Source organism: Semicossyphus pulcher, unplaced genomic scaffold (genome assembly GCF_022749685.1).
Source record: "Semicossyphus pulcher isolate SPU_LCO1_2020_fin unplaced genomic scaffold, fSemPul1.0.p SCAF_5, whole genome shotgun sequence".
NCBI lineage: Eukaryota > Metazoa > Chordata > Actinopteri > Labriformes > Labridae > Semicossyphus > Semicossyphus pulcher.
The window spans coordinates 22,859,380-22,872,738 of record NW_027211726.1 but is presented as its reverse complement, the minus strand read 5'-3'; the positions used below and the strand labels follow the sequence as shown (position 1 = coordinate 22,872,738).

The window sequence follows — 13,359 nt, the reverse complement described above, 5'->3', positions numbered from 1 at the left end:
AAAAATACACCAATTTTCAGAGTAATTCCTCATGACTTTAAATCAGTTCTTAAATGGATGAGTCATACATCTGTTTTCTCTTTGCTGTAGTTATATTCTGCTGGAGTTGGTGGAGACAGAGAGGGATTATGTCAGAGACCTCGGCTTGGTCGTGGAGGTGAGTTGATGCTTTATCAGTTGCTTTTTACTGTACTTTATTAAAGACAATGTAGGTTCCTCTGTTGTTAGTCTAGCAGACAGGATTCTTATAATTTTAAAATGTCACTAAAAGTATTAGAATACATTTGCTGAATATTGGAGACTTCCTGGTGTAAATTTGTGTTAAATAGTTTGTTTCTTCATCATAAGGGCTACATGAGCCGGATGAAGGAGGAGGGTGTCCCTGACGACATGAAAGGAAAAGACAAGATCGTTTTTGGAAACATCCACCAGATCTACGACTGGCACAAAGAGTACGTGGAGAATACAGAGTGTACCCTGTTCACATGACTTGTACAAGAGCTTACTTTGTTCTGTCTGGTTTCTGTCTCGTACAGTTTCTTTCTTGGGGAGTTAGAGAAATGTTTGGAGGACCCCGACAGACTGGGACCACTGTTTCTCAAACAGGTTCGTCTACAGTGAATTTCCAACTTCTTCTAATTTGTACATGTATATATATAATTATATTTGTATATATAAGATCATGTTATAATTGTCTGTTTTTTTGTATCCAGGAACGAAGACTTAACATGTATGTAGTGTACTGTCAAAACAAGCCCAAGTCAGAGCACATTGTCTCAGAGTATATTGACACCTACTTTGAGGTATGAGGCCATAATTTTCATCAGATACTGCTAACATCATCTAGATATCAGCATTTCAAGTAACCTCTGACCTTTGACATTGAAGGAACTGAAGCAGCGACTGGGACAAAGGCTGCAGATCACAGACCTGCTCATCAAGCCGGTCCAGAGGATCATGAAGTACCAGCTGCTGCTTAAGGTTGGTCTGTTATAAGACAGCAGAGGGCGCCAGAGCATCCGCTGCTGCTTAGGCTTCTCTTTATCTAGTCTCGCCATCTTAACTAGAAACCATATTATTATAGAATACGTCACTGTCAGTATCTGCTTTCTTTATATGCAAATATCTGCTGCTTATAGTCTACAGTAATATTGAAAGGTGTTAATAGGTGAGTTGATGAAATTTCTTCCTTTTTATAGGATTTCCTGAAACACTCTAAAAAGGCTGGGCTGGAGTCTATGGAGTTGGAGGTACGATAATGTGATTGTGCTCCTGAATTGCCTAAAATCAAAACAAACCTTTTGATCTACCCCATTAACCTGGTCATTTTTGACTCTTACAGAAAGCAGTGGAGGTCATGTGCATCGTGCCAAAAAGGTGTAATGACATGATGAATGTCGGCCGGCTTCAGGGATTTGATGTAAGAAATAGCACTGAATATGAATGAAAGCAATACACTCATCAACACACCACGCTATTTAAAGCACATTTCCAAATTAACACAAACTTTCTCCAACTGTCCCATGGCATATCTCTTTCTCTTTCTTTCCTACACCTAATCTTCAAATTTCCATCTATGTCTTCTGCTCCAGGGGAAGATCGTGGCCCAAGGCCGCCTTTTGTTGCAGGACACATTCATGGTGTCTGACCCAGAGGGCAGCCTGCTCGGCCGGATGAAGGAGAGGAGAGTCTTTCTGTTTGAGCAGCTGGTCATCTTTAGCGAGCCCCTCGACAAGAAGAAAGGTTTCTCCTTGCCAGGCTTCCTCTATAAGAACAGCATCAAGGTAACAGACATGCAGAATATGAGAATATGAGCTCTTCTACATTGTAGGTGAAGGCCAGTGGAAATAAGGGTGTGTGTGTGTGTGAATAGATATCAGTTAAATGTGTGTAGCTCCCTCTGGTGGACAAACTGAAGCCTGAGAAAATGAATTTGTTGATTCAGTTACAAACTTTACAATAAAAACAAATTTAAAAATATTTGCACAAGTAGATAAACAACTAAAACATTTATAAACTTGTTTCATTTGGTGATTTTAAAGTCAAATACATTTTTGGGAAAAGGGTTGTCATGTTTTGCAACATGGACAGATTCTCCATTGCTTTTAGACATCCTTGTTTGGAGGTAACAATCTTTTTGTTCTTATCAATACAATGGATAGGAATGGATATCGTTAGGACTTAATACTGATTAGGCTTAATGATACCAATATTTGTCTATACTCTCATTGATACCAGTCTCCATAGATATAATTATTTGTTTGTTATTTGTTAAGAAATTAGCAAAAGCTGGGCTGCTGCTTAACTGACATCGTTTCTGTGATTTTTTTTTTTTTTGGAAGATCAATTAAAAGTGCTTAAAAAGGATGCTTACTATGTCCTGAGTTCATAACTACAGTCAGAGGAATCAATGCACTTTTGTTTTGGGTTTTTTATACTGTGTCATTGTACACAGAGCAGAGCAGGAAGCACAAACCCCAAAGCGAGCTGTAATACAGGCAGAGAAGGGTGATAGAAATGTGGGTGATAGAAATGTATGGCAGGGTGAGGCAAGACAGTTCGACTCCAGGACACACACTTTTACTTTCTTTGACTGTGTAAAAATGTTTCACAGAGTCAGAGCTAAAACATGAGACTAGTGAAGTCCAATACATGAGTTTAGTTTGAAGAGGAGCTGAACAACTGTTACACCAAGGACGTAGTTACAGCTGCCATTAAGGCTCTGCTTCAGATTTATAGAATTTTGTATTTTTACAAAATACCGATACCAATTTTAGAGAGGAAAAATTCAACAATTACCAATGAGGTGGCCAATATGGTTAATTTTATAGCTGTGTTGAAAGCTGCGTTCTCAGCTGTGATGGTCTCCTCTGGTAAACAGGCAGTTATGTAATGTTTGTTTGAATGAATTAAAATGATAAATACTAAAAGCAGCACCATTTGCTTAGGATTTGGTCAGTATTTTAGAACCAGTGACGAACATGTAACATTGAAGTCCCGGACCTAAATACCTGTCTGTAACAAAGAAAGAGCAATTAGTATACTAACAAACAAAACAAAGAAAGCCCAGTACTCACATACATCTACTTCCCTTTTGTTTCTCTTTGCACAGGTAAGCTGTTTGGGTCTAGAGGAGAATGTGGAAGGCGATCCCTGCAAGTTTCTTCTCACTTCTCGGTCGACCAACAGCAGTGGGGAGTCCTTTGTGCTTCACTCTTCACACCCAGGGGTACGTGAGGTCTGGACCCTTCAGATAGGCCAGATTCTGGAGAGCCAACGCAATTTCCTCAATGGTAGGGTCACACACACACACACACACACATACACACATACACACACTTAGAGGATAAGTTTTATAGAAGGAACCAACTGCAACATGGGCACCCTCGTCTCTTTTGTACCTCATCCCAGCTCTGACCTCACCAATAGAGTATCAGAGGAACCATGTGGGGGCAAGCGGTGGGTCATGTGTGCCCAGCATGGGAGCTCCAGTTGGAGGCAGCAGTGGGACGAGTACGCCCCTTGGTGTCGGTAGTGGAAGCTCCCAGGGAAATGCTGTCCCTTCAGGACCTCAGGGTGGCTGTCGTCGGCCCTCCCGGATTCCCCAGCCCTCCCGTCTGCCCCAGCCCCTCCGCCACCACCCTGGGGCCGACCCGGATGGCCCCAACAAGATGTCAGGTATGGAGCATCCATTTTTATTTGCAAATTTGATCTTGTATGGCAAAAATGTGGTTGTACTAACTCTGATGTATGTCGCTTTGGACAAAATTTAACATTGTAAAATAAAATATGTGACTGAGGTGTGAGTTTTTGCTCACTTATGATCTAGGTTCGTCCCCTTCTCCTGTCACTACTCCACTAGTGCCTCCAGGGGGTAGCCCACAGGGCAAGCGCCCCAACCAGACCCCAGAGGAGCAAGCACAAACACCCACTCCTGCCAGTGCTGTAGCCCCTATTCCCCGTGCCAAAGTTGTGCCCTCTACACCCACTTCCAAACCAAGGCCAGGAGCTGTGTCCCCCATGGCCGCCCCCCTGGCCACACCTGCCTTTGGCAAGGATGGCTTTCCTCCTCCCCCGCCCAGTCCAGGCCAGAAGTCTGGATCTGGATTCTGGAGCTCCATGCCAGGCTCTCCAGCCAGCAGGCCTGGCTCGTTCACCTTCCCAGGGGAGGCAGGAGAGACTCCAGTCCGTCAGAACTCAAATCAGATCCAGACTGGCTCTGGATCTGGGAGCCAAACCCACAGACACTCCACGCACAGCAAGGAAGCCGACCGCATGAGTACATGCTCATCGGCCAGTGAGCAGTCCATCCAGTCCACCCAGAGTAACGGGGTAAGACTACTACCTGCTGCCCAGTGTAGCACCAACTAACACTGAGGCAGAGGGGAGCCTGGTCTGTCCTGTCTGCCTGCTATCTCCTGTCCTGCTGCAGCCAGCTCTACTAATCTGTCCCCTACTACGCATCTCTGACAACCTTCACCACTCTTCAACATCATCTTCTCTAGCTTTAGAAAATTCCTGAAGACAATCTCTAGAAAATATTTCCACTGTCAACATGTTTCAGATTCAAAACCTCACTAGTGGAACTCAGTCAGCTCTTCAGTGGCTCCCTTTCAAGGCTGTCTCTAGATTTCTTACTCTGACAAAGCTTATACTAACACCTGACTTCCTCTTGGCCGTCCTTCACCTCCTGCTGTCTTCATGGTGTGTATCTGAAATGTACTTTTCCTGCAACTAACCTCTGACGTTTGTGGTTTGTCTACAAACGTACTTGACAGAGATCCTCTCATTCAACCTAACGTTCCTACTCTTGTCTTTGCCTGGAGCTGCAGAGCAAAAACGAGTGAAATGGAAATCATCTTTTTCCTGCCTCTTCTCTTTATCCAGTTTTTTTCCAGGAGAAAATAACCAATCGCTGGTCTTTCTTGCACTTAACTCTACTGTCTCCTTGATAAAGTAGAAACAATTAATCCAAAATGTTTTTCCAGTGTTATTCGTCTGCTTTACCTTTTCTCTCAATCTTCCTCACCATGAGTAGAAGTAAATAGTATGTAATTATAGTGGCAATCTGTCTCAATGAGTCACCTCTGATATAAAAGTTTATTTTTGGACAAAGTGGAAATTTGTGAAAGTTAAGATTGCAATGAAACCACAAGAGCTTTAATTAACAATTTTCCAAATGCTCATTATTTGTCTCTGTTGCAGAGTGAAAGTAGCAGCAGCAGTAGCGTATCCACCATGTTGGTGACTCAGGACTACCTGGCCGTGAAGGAGGATGAAATCAGCGTCATTCAAGGCGAAGTGGTCCAGATCTTAGCCAGCAACCAGCAAAACATGTTTCTGGTGTTCAGGGCGGCTACTGAGCAGGGCCCCGCAGCCGAGGGCTGGATCCCCGGTTTCGTTCTTGGACACACCTCAGCCATCGTACCAGATTGCCCCGAGGGAACCATAAAGTAAGAGCTCTGAGAATGATTTACTTTCACTTTTCTGTTCAGATGGGATTTCAGGATTAATTAGGGGTGTACACAAAATCACAAGTGTGATAATAGTACAATGTTATATTGATCCTTTTAATAAAGGCACAATATTTCCTGATATCACAAAGTCTGCCGCAATACGATTGTGGTTCAAATCAATTCAGGGGTCTGCTGTTCATGTGAGATGATATCATAGGCCCATTTAATACAATCATTTTCATTCATACAATCATTTTCATTTATTTCATCCACATTAGTGATAGGGAGTTGTACAATTTCATTGTAAATTTGATAAGGGATCCCAGTGTTATTCCCTTGTTAAGTTAAACAGATTGATTTGACTCAACACATTTTGCTTTCCTAGTAGGAAGTCTTCATCCTGGCACACGTCCCTGCGCATCCGTAAAAAGTCTGAGAAGAAGGAAAAGGAGGCAAAGAAAGAGACCAAACTGGAAAATGGTTATAGGAAGTCCAGAGATGGCCTAGCAAATAAAGTTTCTGTAAAGGTGAGTTTAAAAGTACACCAGGAAACTGGTGCTGCCATTAAATAATGCCTCTGCTCCACGATGTATTTTCCATTCAAACGTGCTATGTTCTTTTTTTCCAGCTTCTAAATCCAAACTACATCTATGATGGTAAGTGTTACTTTGTGGAAGTTAGTCAATTTGATGATTAATAAAATTCCCAAAACACAATTCCATATATTTTTAAAAGCACTTATTTGAAGTTTGTGCCAAATTGGAAGCATTTAACAGGACTTAACCTCTTATTTTTCTTCCTCCCTCTTTCAGTTCCCCCAGAGTTCCTTGTTCCTCTGAGCGATGTGACTTGTGACAACGGAGAGAGTGTCACCCTCAGATGTAAGGTCTGCGGTCGCCCCCGGGCAGCTGTCACCTGGAAGGGACCCAACCAGAGCAACCTCACAAACAACGGACACTTCAGCATCACCTACAGGTAAGGAAACACAATCGAAGATCCCTTCAGTTACCAAATAAAGTGCAAATAAAAAATAAAGGTTGTTTTAAATGTAACAAATGTTGGTAAAGCTCTGTCAGACCGCAGATAAGATTTTCTTTCAGGTTTATTGTACATTCTGCGCAATTTGACTGGAACATTTGTTGTAGCACAGTTGAATATTTTCAACAATAAATAAGGCACTCACTAGACAAGAAGATCGGCTTGAAATCAGATTTTGATGAACGTGTATCTATTTATTTCAGTGACACTGGTGAAGCAACACTGCGGATAATCGGCGTAGCCTCTGAGGATGATGGTGTTTACACTTGTGTTGCCACGAACGAGCTTGGCAGCGTAGCATCATCAGCTAGCCTCAGAGTGTTAGGTAAGAGTGCAGGTAGAGAACCAGTTGCACAGTTATCAATCAGAGGATATTAGGCAATGCTGGTGCTCAGTTTGGAAATGAATTGATTGTGTTTTTTTGTCACAGCCATGTCCACTGATGGGATCCGAGTGAGCTGGAAGGACAACTTTGAGTCTCACTTTACTGAGGTGGTTGAACTGGGCAGGTAGGTGACGCAACTTAATATCTCCTTGGTTAGTCGAGGGTATAGGTATTGCAACAATACTGCACCAATCTTGGCCTTTTGTTATGAATAGAAAAACTGACCTTTAGTAGTTGACATTCAGTGTTCTCTCCCTGACTGATATGACTGATCTAAGTTTGTTTTACTAGCCATCAACAAAGTACACAGGTATTAAACGGGGAGTTATAGAATAAATATACTCTGATTATGAAAGCTGTATTTATGAGAGAACTACAACAATATTCTGAAGTAAAGTAACTGACATGAATATCCATCTTCTTTCTTTTACCAGGGGTCGTTTTTCTGTTGTCAAGCGCTGTGACCAGCGGGGCACCAAACGTACAGTGGCGGTTAAACATGTGAACAAGAAGCTGATGAGGAGGGATAGGGTTACTCAGGAACTCAACTTGCTCCAGAGACTCCAACACCCCCATATAGTCAGTCTGATAGACACGTATGAAACCCCATGCAGCTATGCCCTCATCATGGAGATGTGAGTTTTTTAAATCAAACTCTTCAGTATGAGAATCATCAGCTTGATAAACTTTGAGAAACCTTTTATTTCGTCCATCTAATGTGTTTGTGATGTTTGTGGTTCAGGGCTGACCAAGGTCGTCTGCTGGACTACATCGTTAGCTGGGGGAATCTGACGGAGGAGAAAGTGGCCTGCTACCTACGGGATATTTTAGAAGCTTTACACTACCTGCACAACTGCAGGATAGTACATTTGGATGTAAAAGTAAGCACTACCTTAATTTTGTGTATATTCATTTGTGGATATTACATAAAGTAATAATAAAGATTTGGTGTTAATCATGTACAATTTTGTGTACAGACTTGCATGAAAATACTAAAAACAACAATCTTTTCTCTCCTAGTCATGTAAAAACATGTGCTGCTAAGCAAATCCCCCCATACATGGAGCAGGATTTGTCTCATTCCACATTCAGTGCATTTTTCCCCTCTTTCAAGGCTCTTATTGCCAACAGGATCTGTTTAGATTTGAGTCAGTGACCTGCTCCTGCTGCAGAACAACATTAAAAAAATTTCAGTATTTTTTTGAAACACGTTTTTTCGAAAACTTGCCCTGAATTGGATGACAAGATTAATATCACTTTCATGCAGTGTGAGAAGATACCACCAGCAAACATTTAACTTAGCACAAGGAGTCTGGCACCTAATCCTCCACAAAGTCATAACTTCTCTTTTTCACACATCAGTTTGTTCTCAAGATTGTGCAGGTGCTGGTATGACTTCTGTCAATCTTTTTATGTAACTCATCAAGAAGAAACTAGCATATTTTGCGTACAACCGTATGAAGCTTATTTTCATATGTCAATATTGTCCTTTCCAAAACAGCATTACCACTTATGCTGAAGGACAAACAGACTTGATGTGTTGTTCACCAGCAACAACAAATTAATTAACTAACCAGCCAACCAACTTGTTGGACTGCTGTAATGAATAAGAATCAAGTAGACACCACTAATTGTGCCACTGTAATCTCTTTTCTCAGCCTGAGAACCTTCTGGTGGCCCACAGCTCCAGTGGCCAGCCAACGGTCAAACTCACAGACTTTGGTGATGCTGTCCAGCTCAACAGTGCCCACTACGTTCACCCTCTGCTGGGCAGCCCTGAGTTTGCCTCCCCAGAGTTGGTTCTTGGAGAGCCAGTGTCGCTGACCTCTGACCTATGGAGTCTTGGAGTGGTGACCTACGTGCTGCTGAGCGGCGCCTCACCCTTCCTTGATGAAAGCGCAGAGGAGACCTGCCTGAACATCTGCCGGCTAGACTTCAGCTTCCCCAGGGATTACTTCCAGGGTGTCAGCCAGGCAGCTCGGGACTTCATCTGTCTGCTACTGAGGACCGACCCTGGAAGGAGGCCTCCCACCGGGCTCTGCCTCCAGGAGCCGTGGCTGCAGGCCGGTCTGGCTGATGGCAGGGCCAGAGCAGAGGGCTGCCTGGACACCTCTCGCCTCATCTCCTTTATAGACCGGAGGAAACATCAAACTGATGCCCGGGCCATCGGAGGAGTCAGGAGCTTCATCCAAAGTCGCCTTCAGCCTCAAGTTTAAAGGACAGGATACACAAGTCTGAACCAAACCTCAATCCCTACTCCCTACTATGCCTACTACCTGATGATAACAGACAAAAGCAGGAAGAGCAGGACACCCTTTACATCTGTTGTCCAGTACTGAGGCTGTAGGGGCTGCAGGTTCGTCTGGAATTGAGCACCTTGATGGTTTAGATGTAAAGAATGAATGCTGATCTTATCCTCTTTCACAGAATGCTGATTTAATTAAGTCGACTAGTCCTTCACCAATTAAACTGAGACCTAGCAAATCAGAGCCCTAGAGAACAGAGTTCTCACCAGTCACGTAAATTAATGGATGCCCTTGTCTACTGCTGCTTGCTGGTTTAAACTCAAAACAGATTTTGTAGTTAAGTGAACAAAAATATGAAAACAAAACATTATGAAGTAATTTATTTTCCTTTGCAAGAGTTAAAGCTGATCAGAAGAGCCAATTGATCGAGCCTTGACACCACTGCACACATGCAGAGCTTTCAGGAGAAAGTGATGCCAACAAAGCTGGTTAGAGCGCTGAAAGCAAACTGCCCTCCTTCCTGTTGCTAGAGGGACACAGATATTGTCTTTTTGCTCTTTTACACTAAAACTGTCACTCAAAGACTTTTGAGAAGCAGCCCTTTCTCATAGAAACAATGTATACAAAGGAAAAGTCTGTCTTTATGTTTCCAAGAAAAAAATAACTCTAGAAAATGCTCCTTAGTTGAAAGTTGCTGTGCTACTTTGGACTCTGTAGACACCTGTAGACAGTAACTTTAATGAGACATTTATACGTCCGATCAGAGCTTTTTGATGGCTGCGCTTGTATAATGTACCTAATCTAAGATACCATGATGACCATGTTGCGAGTAACAATGCTGCACTGTCCAATCTGAGAAGAAACAATAGACATCCATCGTTTGCTTTTCCTAGAACAAAACTTGCGTTGCGCAGATATGAGATGTTTAAGCCTTACCTTGTATATAGACTTCTGCCTTCTTTCCTCTGACATTCACATTGGACTCCTGCTTTTGGATGGCAGGAGATGAGACTGTCCCAGCCTCGGTGGCAGCACTGATTGCCAATCAGATGGGAGTGAATTCAGAGGTAGAGGAAGGCAAATTACTGTAAATGCACTCGTTGTATGTTATGTTTGATTATCATGTGCAATGTTGCGGCTTTAACATTTTATGCAACTATTTATGAAGACATCTGTTGTATCTGTAATAAATCTAGAGAAAAGCATGTACTTGGTACTGCAAGCACTGCTGGTAGTTTGTGTTTATTTGCTCTTTGAGTGTTACGACTTCCAGGCCAGGCCAGGTTAGAGGTCATAATCTACAATCATTATGGTTTGATCAAAATAATTTAACACTTTTTGTACTGTATGCCTCTGTAGTATTGGTACACCAAAGTTGCGCTAGCTTTATAGTACTTAATAATAAAAATTGTTTTATTGCCACTTGAGTTAGTTAATCTATGACCATGTGAAATGATTGTTTACACTAGTTAAACTCAATGTTGGAGGGAACTTTATTTAGTCTTTTGTGCTCTTTATAACAAAGGCAGAGGATTAAAGAATGTTTTCAATTGATGAATGAATGGGAGATTTTTGTACATCATTAAGCAAATGGTGTTCTAACTTTATGTACAGATACTTGTTGCCAAAATATTTAACCATAAATTCCTTTTCCTTTTATAAAAAAAAGAAAGAAAAAAAAAAAACTACCCTGAATCGGCAACCAACCAGTGGCCCTCTTTCTAATTAGTTTCCTTTCCTGGAAATTAAAACACAGGATAGCTACATTAAAACACTTCACTGTACATTAATCCATTAATAGTCTGGGTAAGGATATGTTGCATTCAGACTGATTCTGTCAGGAACAGGGCCACTTCCTCTGTTATCTTTATTTATTTAAGAGGTGTGAACAGGCCATGAAAAACAAGGAAACTTGGACTGGATACTTCAGTTTAGGTTTGTATCATTGCTGTTTGTCTTTTTTGTCATGTTTGTTTTATGTGTTTCATGTTTGGCATTTGTTTTTATGTTGTTTTTTATCGCCGCATGTATATTTCTTTGTACAGATCATACTTATTTTCTCTTGTAAATATTCCCATTCTGCCATCAGTTATTTGAAAATTAAACAATGAAATCATGTATCCTGTTTTACATTTTGTTTTTTAAGTATTGTTTCTTCTTGTGTCTTATTATTTGAACAGCTGAACATCAATTTAAGTTGAAATGAAAAAATTAGTGTAAACAATGACTTGATTAGTGTAGGTAATAACCTTTTTCACCAGCACTTTTCTTAATTGGATGACATATTTATGTGCTGAGAATACTCAGTTCAGTGACCCTACTGTGGCTTGGATTTGACTCAATTTACAAGGGGGAGAGCTGTGTTAGAGTCTTCAAACTCTGTGTAGTTTCTTAATTGTAGTCCTTCCACATTTTACTTATACTAAAGTGTAAAAGGTAGCCTGACGGTGTTCATTCCAGCTATTTATTTAACAAGACAGGTTGGCTTTACCAGGAGTGGTCTTAACATAATTGTGTCTATTGAATCAGCAGTGGATAAGACTTCATCACACCTATTTTAAGGCCTCGAGCCAATACTAGATTTTTAAGCCAATTTAAATTAAAAAATTAAAACAATGACAATATATTGAATATGGGATGTTTTTTTTCTTTTTATATACTCAAAACTCATTTCATACATATACTTTAAAGTTGTTTTTTAAAGAATTCTGACAAAATGAAGATATGTAGTTCTTATATTGCATAGTCAATTTAGCTCAATTGGACATAACACATAAGACAATCACTTTTCAATAGCAAAGGTCTGTCAAACATTATGTATTCATCCATCTTAAAAAACAGGCCTTTCAACCTTATTTTATTTTCAAAGTCATGACCTCGTACAGTAAAAAAAAAAAAATGTTAAAAGCTTATTTTTCATCACTTGATGATGTTGCTGGTCAAACCATCAGGCAGCCAGGGCTCATCTGTCAGACTGAAAACAGACTTCTGACACTTGGTATAATAGTAAAGACGTCCCTGTTCTGGTATGCACAGTACCTAAAACAACTCCGTAAACTCTTTAAAATAATTAAAGTGCAAGAGAACTCCTGCTCCATGTAATGCAGGGATCTGCAGCATATGAGTAGATGTAAGTGTCATGATCTCACAACATTTTCTTTTGCACAGTTCAGTCAGACAACTCACATTTGTGATGTTTATTATTCATGTTTATTGCAGCAGCAGAAGATTGCTTGTGTTTGGTGTCTACGCTCTGACCTCATCACTCCTCACAGATTTTTTTGTCTTATTTATTGATTGATTTTTATTTATTTATTTTTACATGCAGATATTTGAGGAGTGCTGAGATAATATCCTAAACCCCCCAGCTTGAGCCTGCAGTTGATGCTTGTGTGGTGGTGGGGCTGAAAGTATGAGGGCTGTACTGGTGCAGGGCAGCGATGGCAATGACAGAGCAGAGGGAGAGACTGGAAATCTTGCATCTTGAAATAGACCACCAAATTTGGAAGAAGTGTTTGTCAGGTGATTGTGGAGAGTGATGCATGTCAAGTGAAATACTGTATGTGCAGCTCAAGTTGCCTGCCTGAACTAGCTTGCAGGCTTCGCATCATATTTTGTCCTTTCAACTAAAATATTCTGGTCATTAAAAAAAAGGTGACATTCATGTAAAAGAAATGAAGCGATGGTCCACCACTATGCTGTGACATGTTGCTTGGTGTCTGTAAAAGCAACAGCACATGGTTCATATGCTTCTTCCCTCAATTGGCAATGAAGTGCTTGTATTATCCCCTTCAGTGACAAAGGTGCTGATGCTTGGGGAATTTTGGTACGGAAGCAATTTATGGCTCAGTATCTTTTCCAAGGACACTTTGGGAAAGACGCGGACTAGACAAGCTAGTGACCGAACTGCCATACATTAGTGGACTAGCCGATATACTTCTGAGCCACAGCAGCCCAAAGAAATAGTCAAAGCAATGCTTTGGGCTAATTCACACTTTCTCCAAAACATAAATTGCACACCAAATTGAAGCTTGTGTCTCTCGTCTGTTGACCTGTGCGGTGTTTTTCTCTTCCCGTTTCAGGGTTTTTAACTGTGATGACCCTTAGATTTTGGCTCTTGTAGGTTCTTCCCTCTAGGTTATGTTCCTTTATTGACTTTCCCTCGCAAGTTGTGGATGTCTCCAACATGTTGAAACAGCAATGCTGCACGGGTACTGCTACCTCCAGTCAGCCT

The 13,359-nt window shown here is 41.3% G+C and overlaps 1 protein-coding gene across 4 annotated transcripts in view; it reads left to right on the top strand.

Annotated features, from left to right (window-relative positions):
- The window catches only part of LOC138608714 (triple functional domain protein), a 76,768-nt gene extending 66,421 nt beyond the window's left edge, over positions 1-10,347 (top strand). For 3 of the 4 annotated variants that reach the window (XM_069681275.1, XM_069681273.1, XM_069681276.1), the window contains 20 exons: positions 91-157; positions 349-452; positions 537-606; positions 714-803; positions 889-981; positions 1,200-1,250; positions 1,343-1,420; positions 1,593-1,784; positions 3,113-3,293; positions 3,412-3,678; positions 3,830-4,332; positions 5,206-5,453; positions 5,842-5,983; positions 6,085-6,112; positions 6,269-6,431; positions 6,698-6,819; positions 6,925-7,003; positions 7,314-7,514; positions 7,622-7,760; positions 8,538-10,347. In XM_069681275.1, the coding sequence (XP_069537376.1) occupies positions 91-157; positions 349-452; positions 537-606; positions 714-803; positions 889-981; positions 1,200-1,250; positions 1,343-1,420; positions 1,593-1,784; positions 3,113-3,293; positions 3,412-3,678; positions 3,830-4,332; positions 5,206-5,453; positions 5,842-5,983; positions 6,085-6,112; positions 6,269-6,431; positions 6,698-6,819; positions 6,925-7,003; positions 7,314-7,514; positions 7,622-7,760; positions 8,538-9,095 (3,376 nt within the window). In that variant the 3' untranslated portion in view covers positions 9,096-10,347. The remainder of the gene's footprint in view (positions 1-90; positions 158-348; positions 453-536; positions 607-713; positions 804-888; positions 982-1,199; positions 1,251-1,342; positions 1,421-1,592; positions 1,785-3,112; positions 3,294-3,411; positions 3,679-3,829; positions 4,333-5,205; positions 5,454-5,841; positions 5,984-6,084; positions 6,113-6,268; positions 6,432-6,697; positions 6,820-6,924; positions 7,004-7,313; positions 7,515-7,621; positions 7,761-8,537) is intronic. The other variant, XM_069681274.1, reaches the window with a different exon arrangement.
- Positions 10,348-13,359: the final 3,012 nt, after the last annotated feature.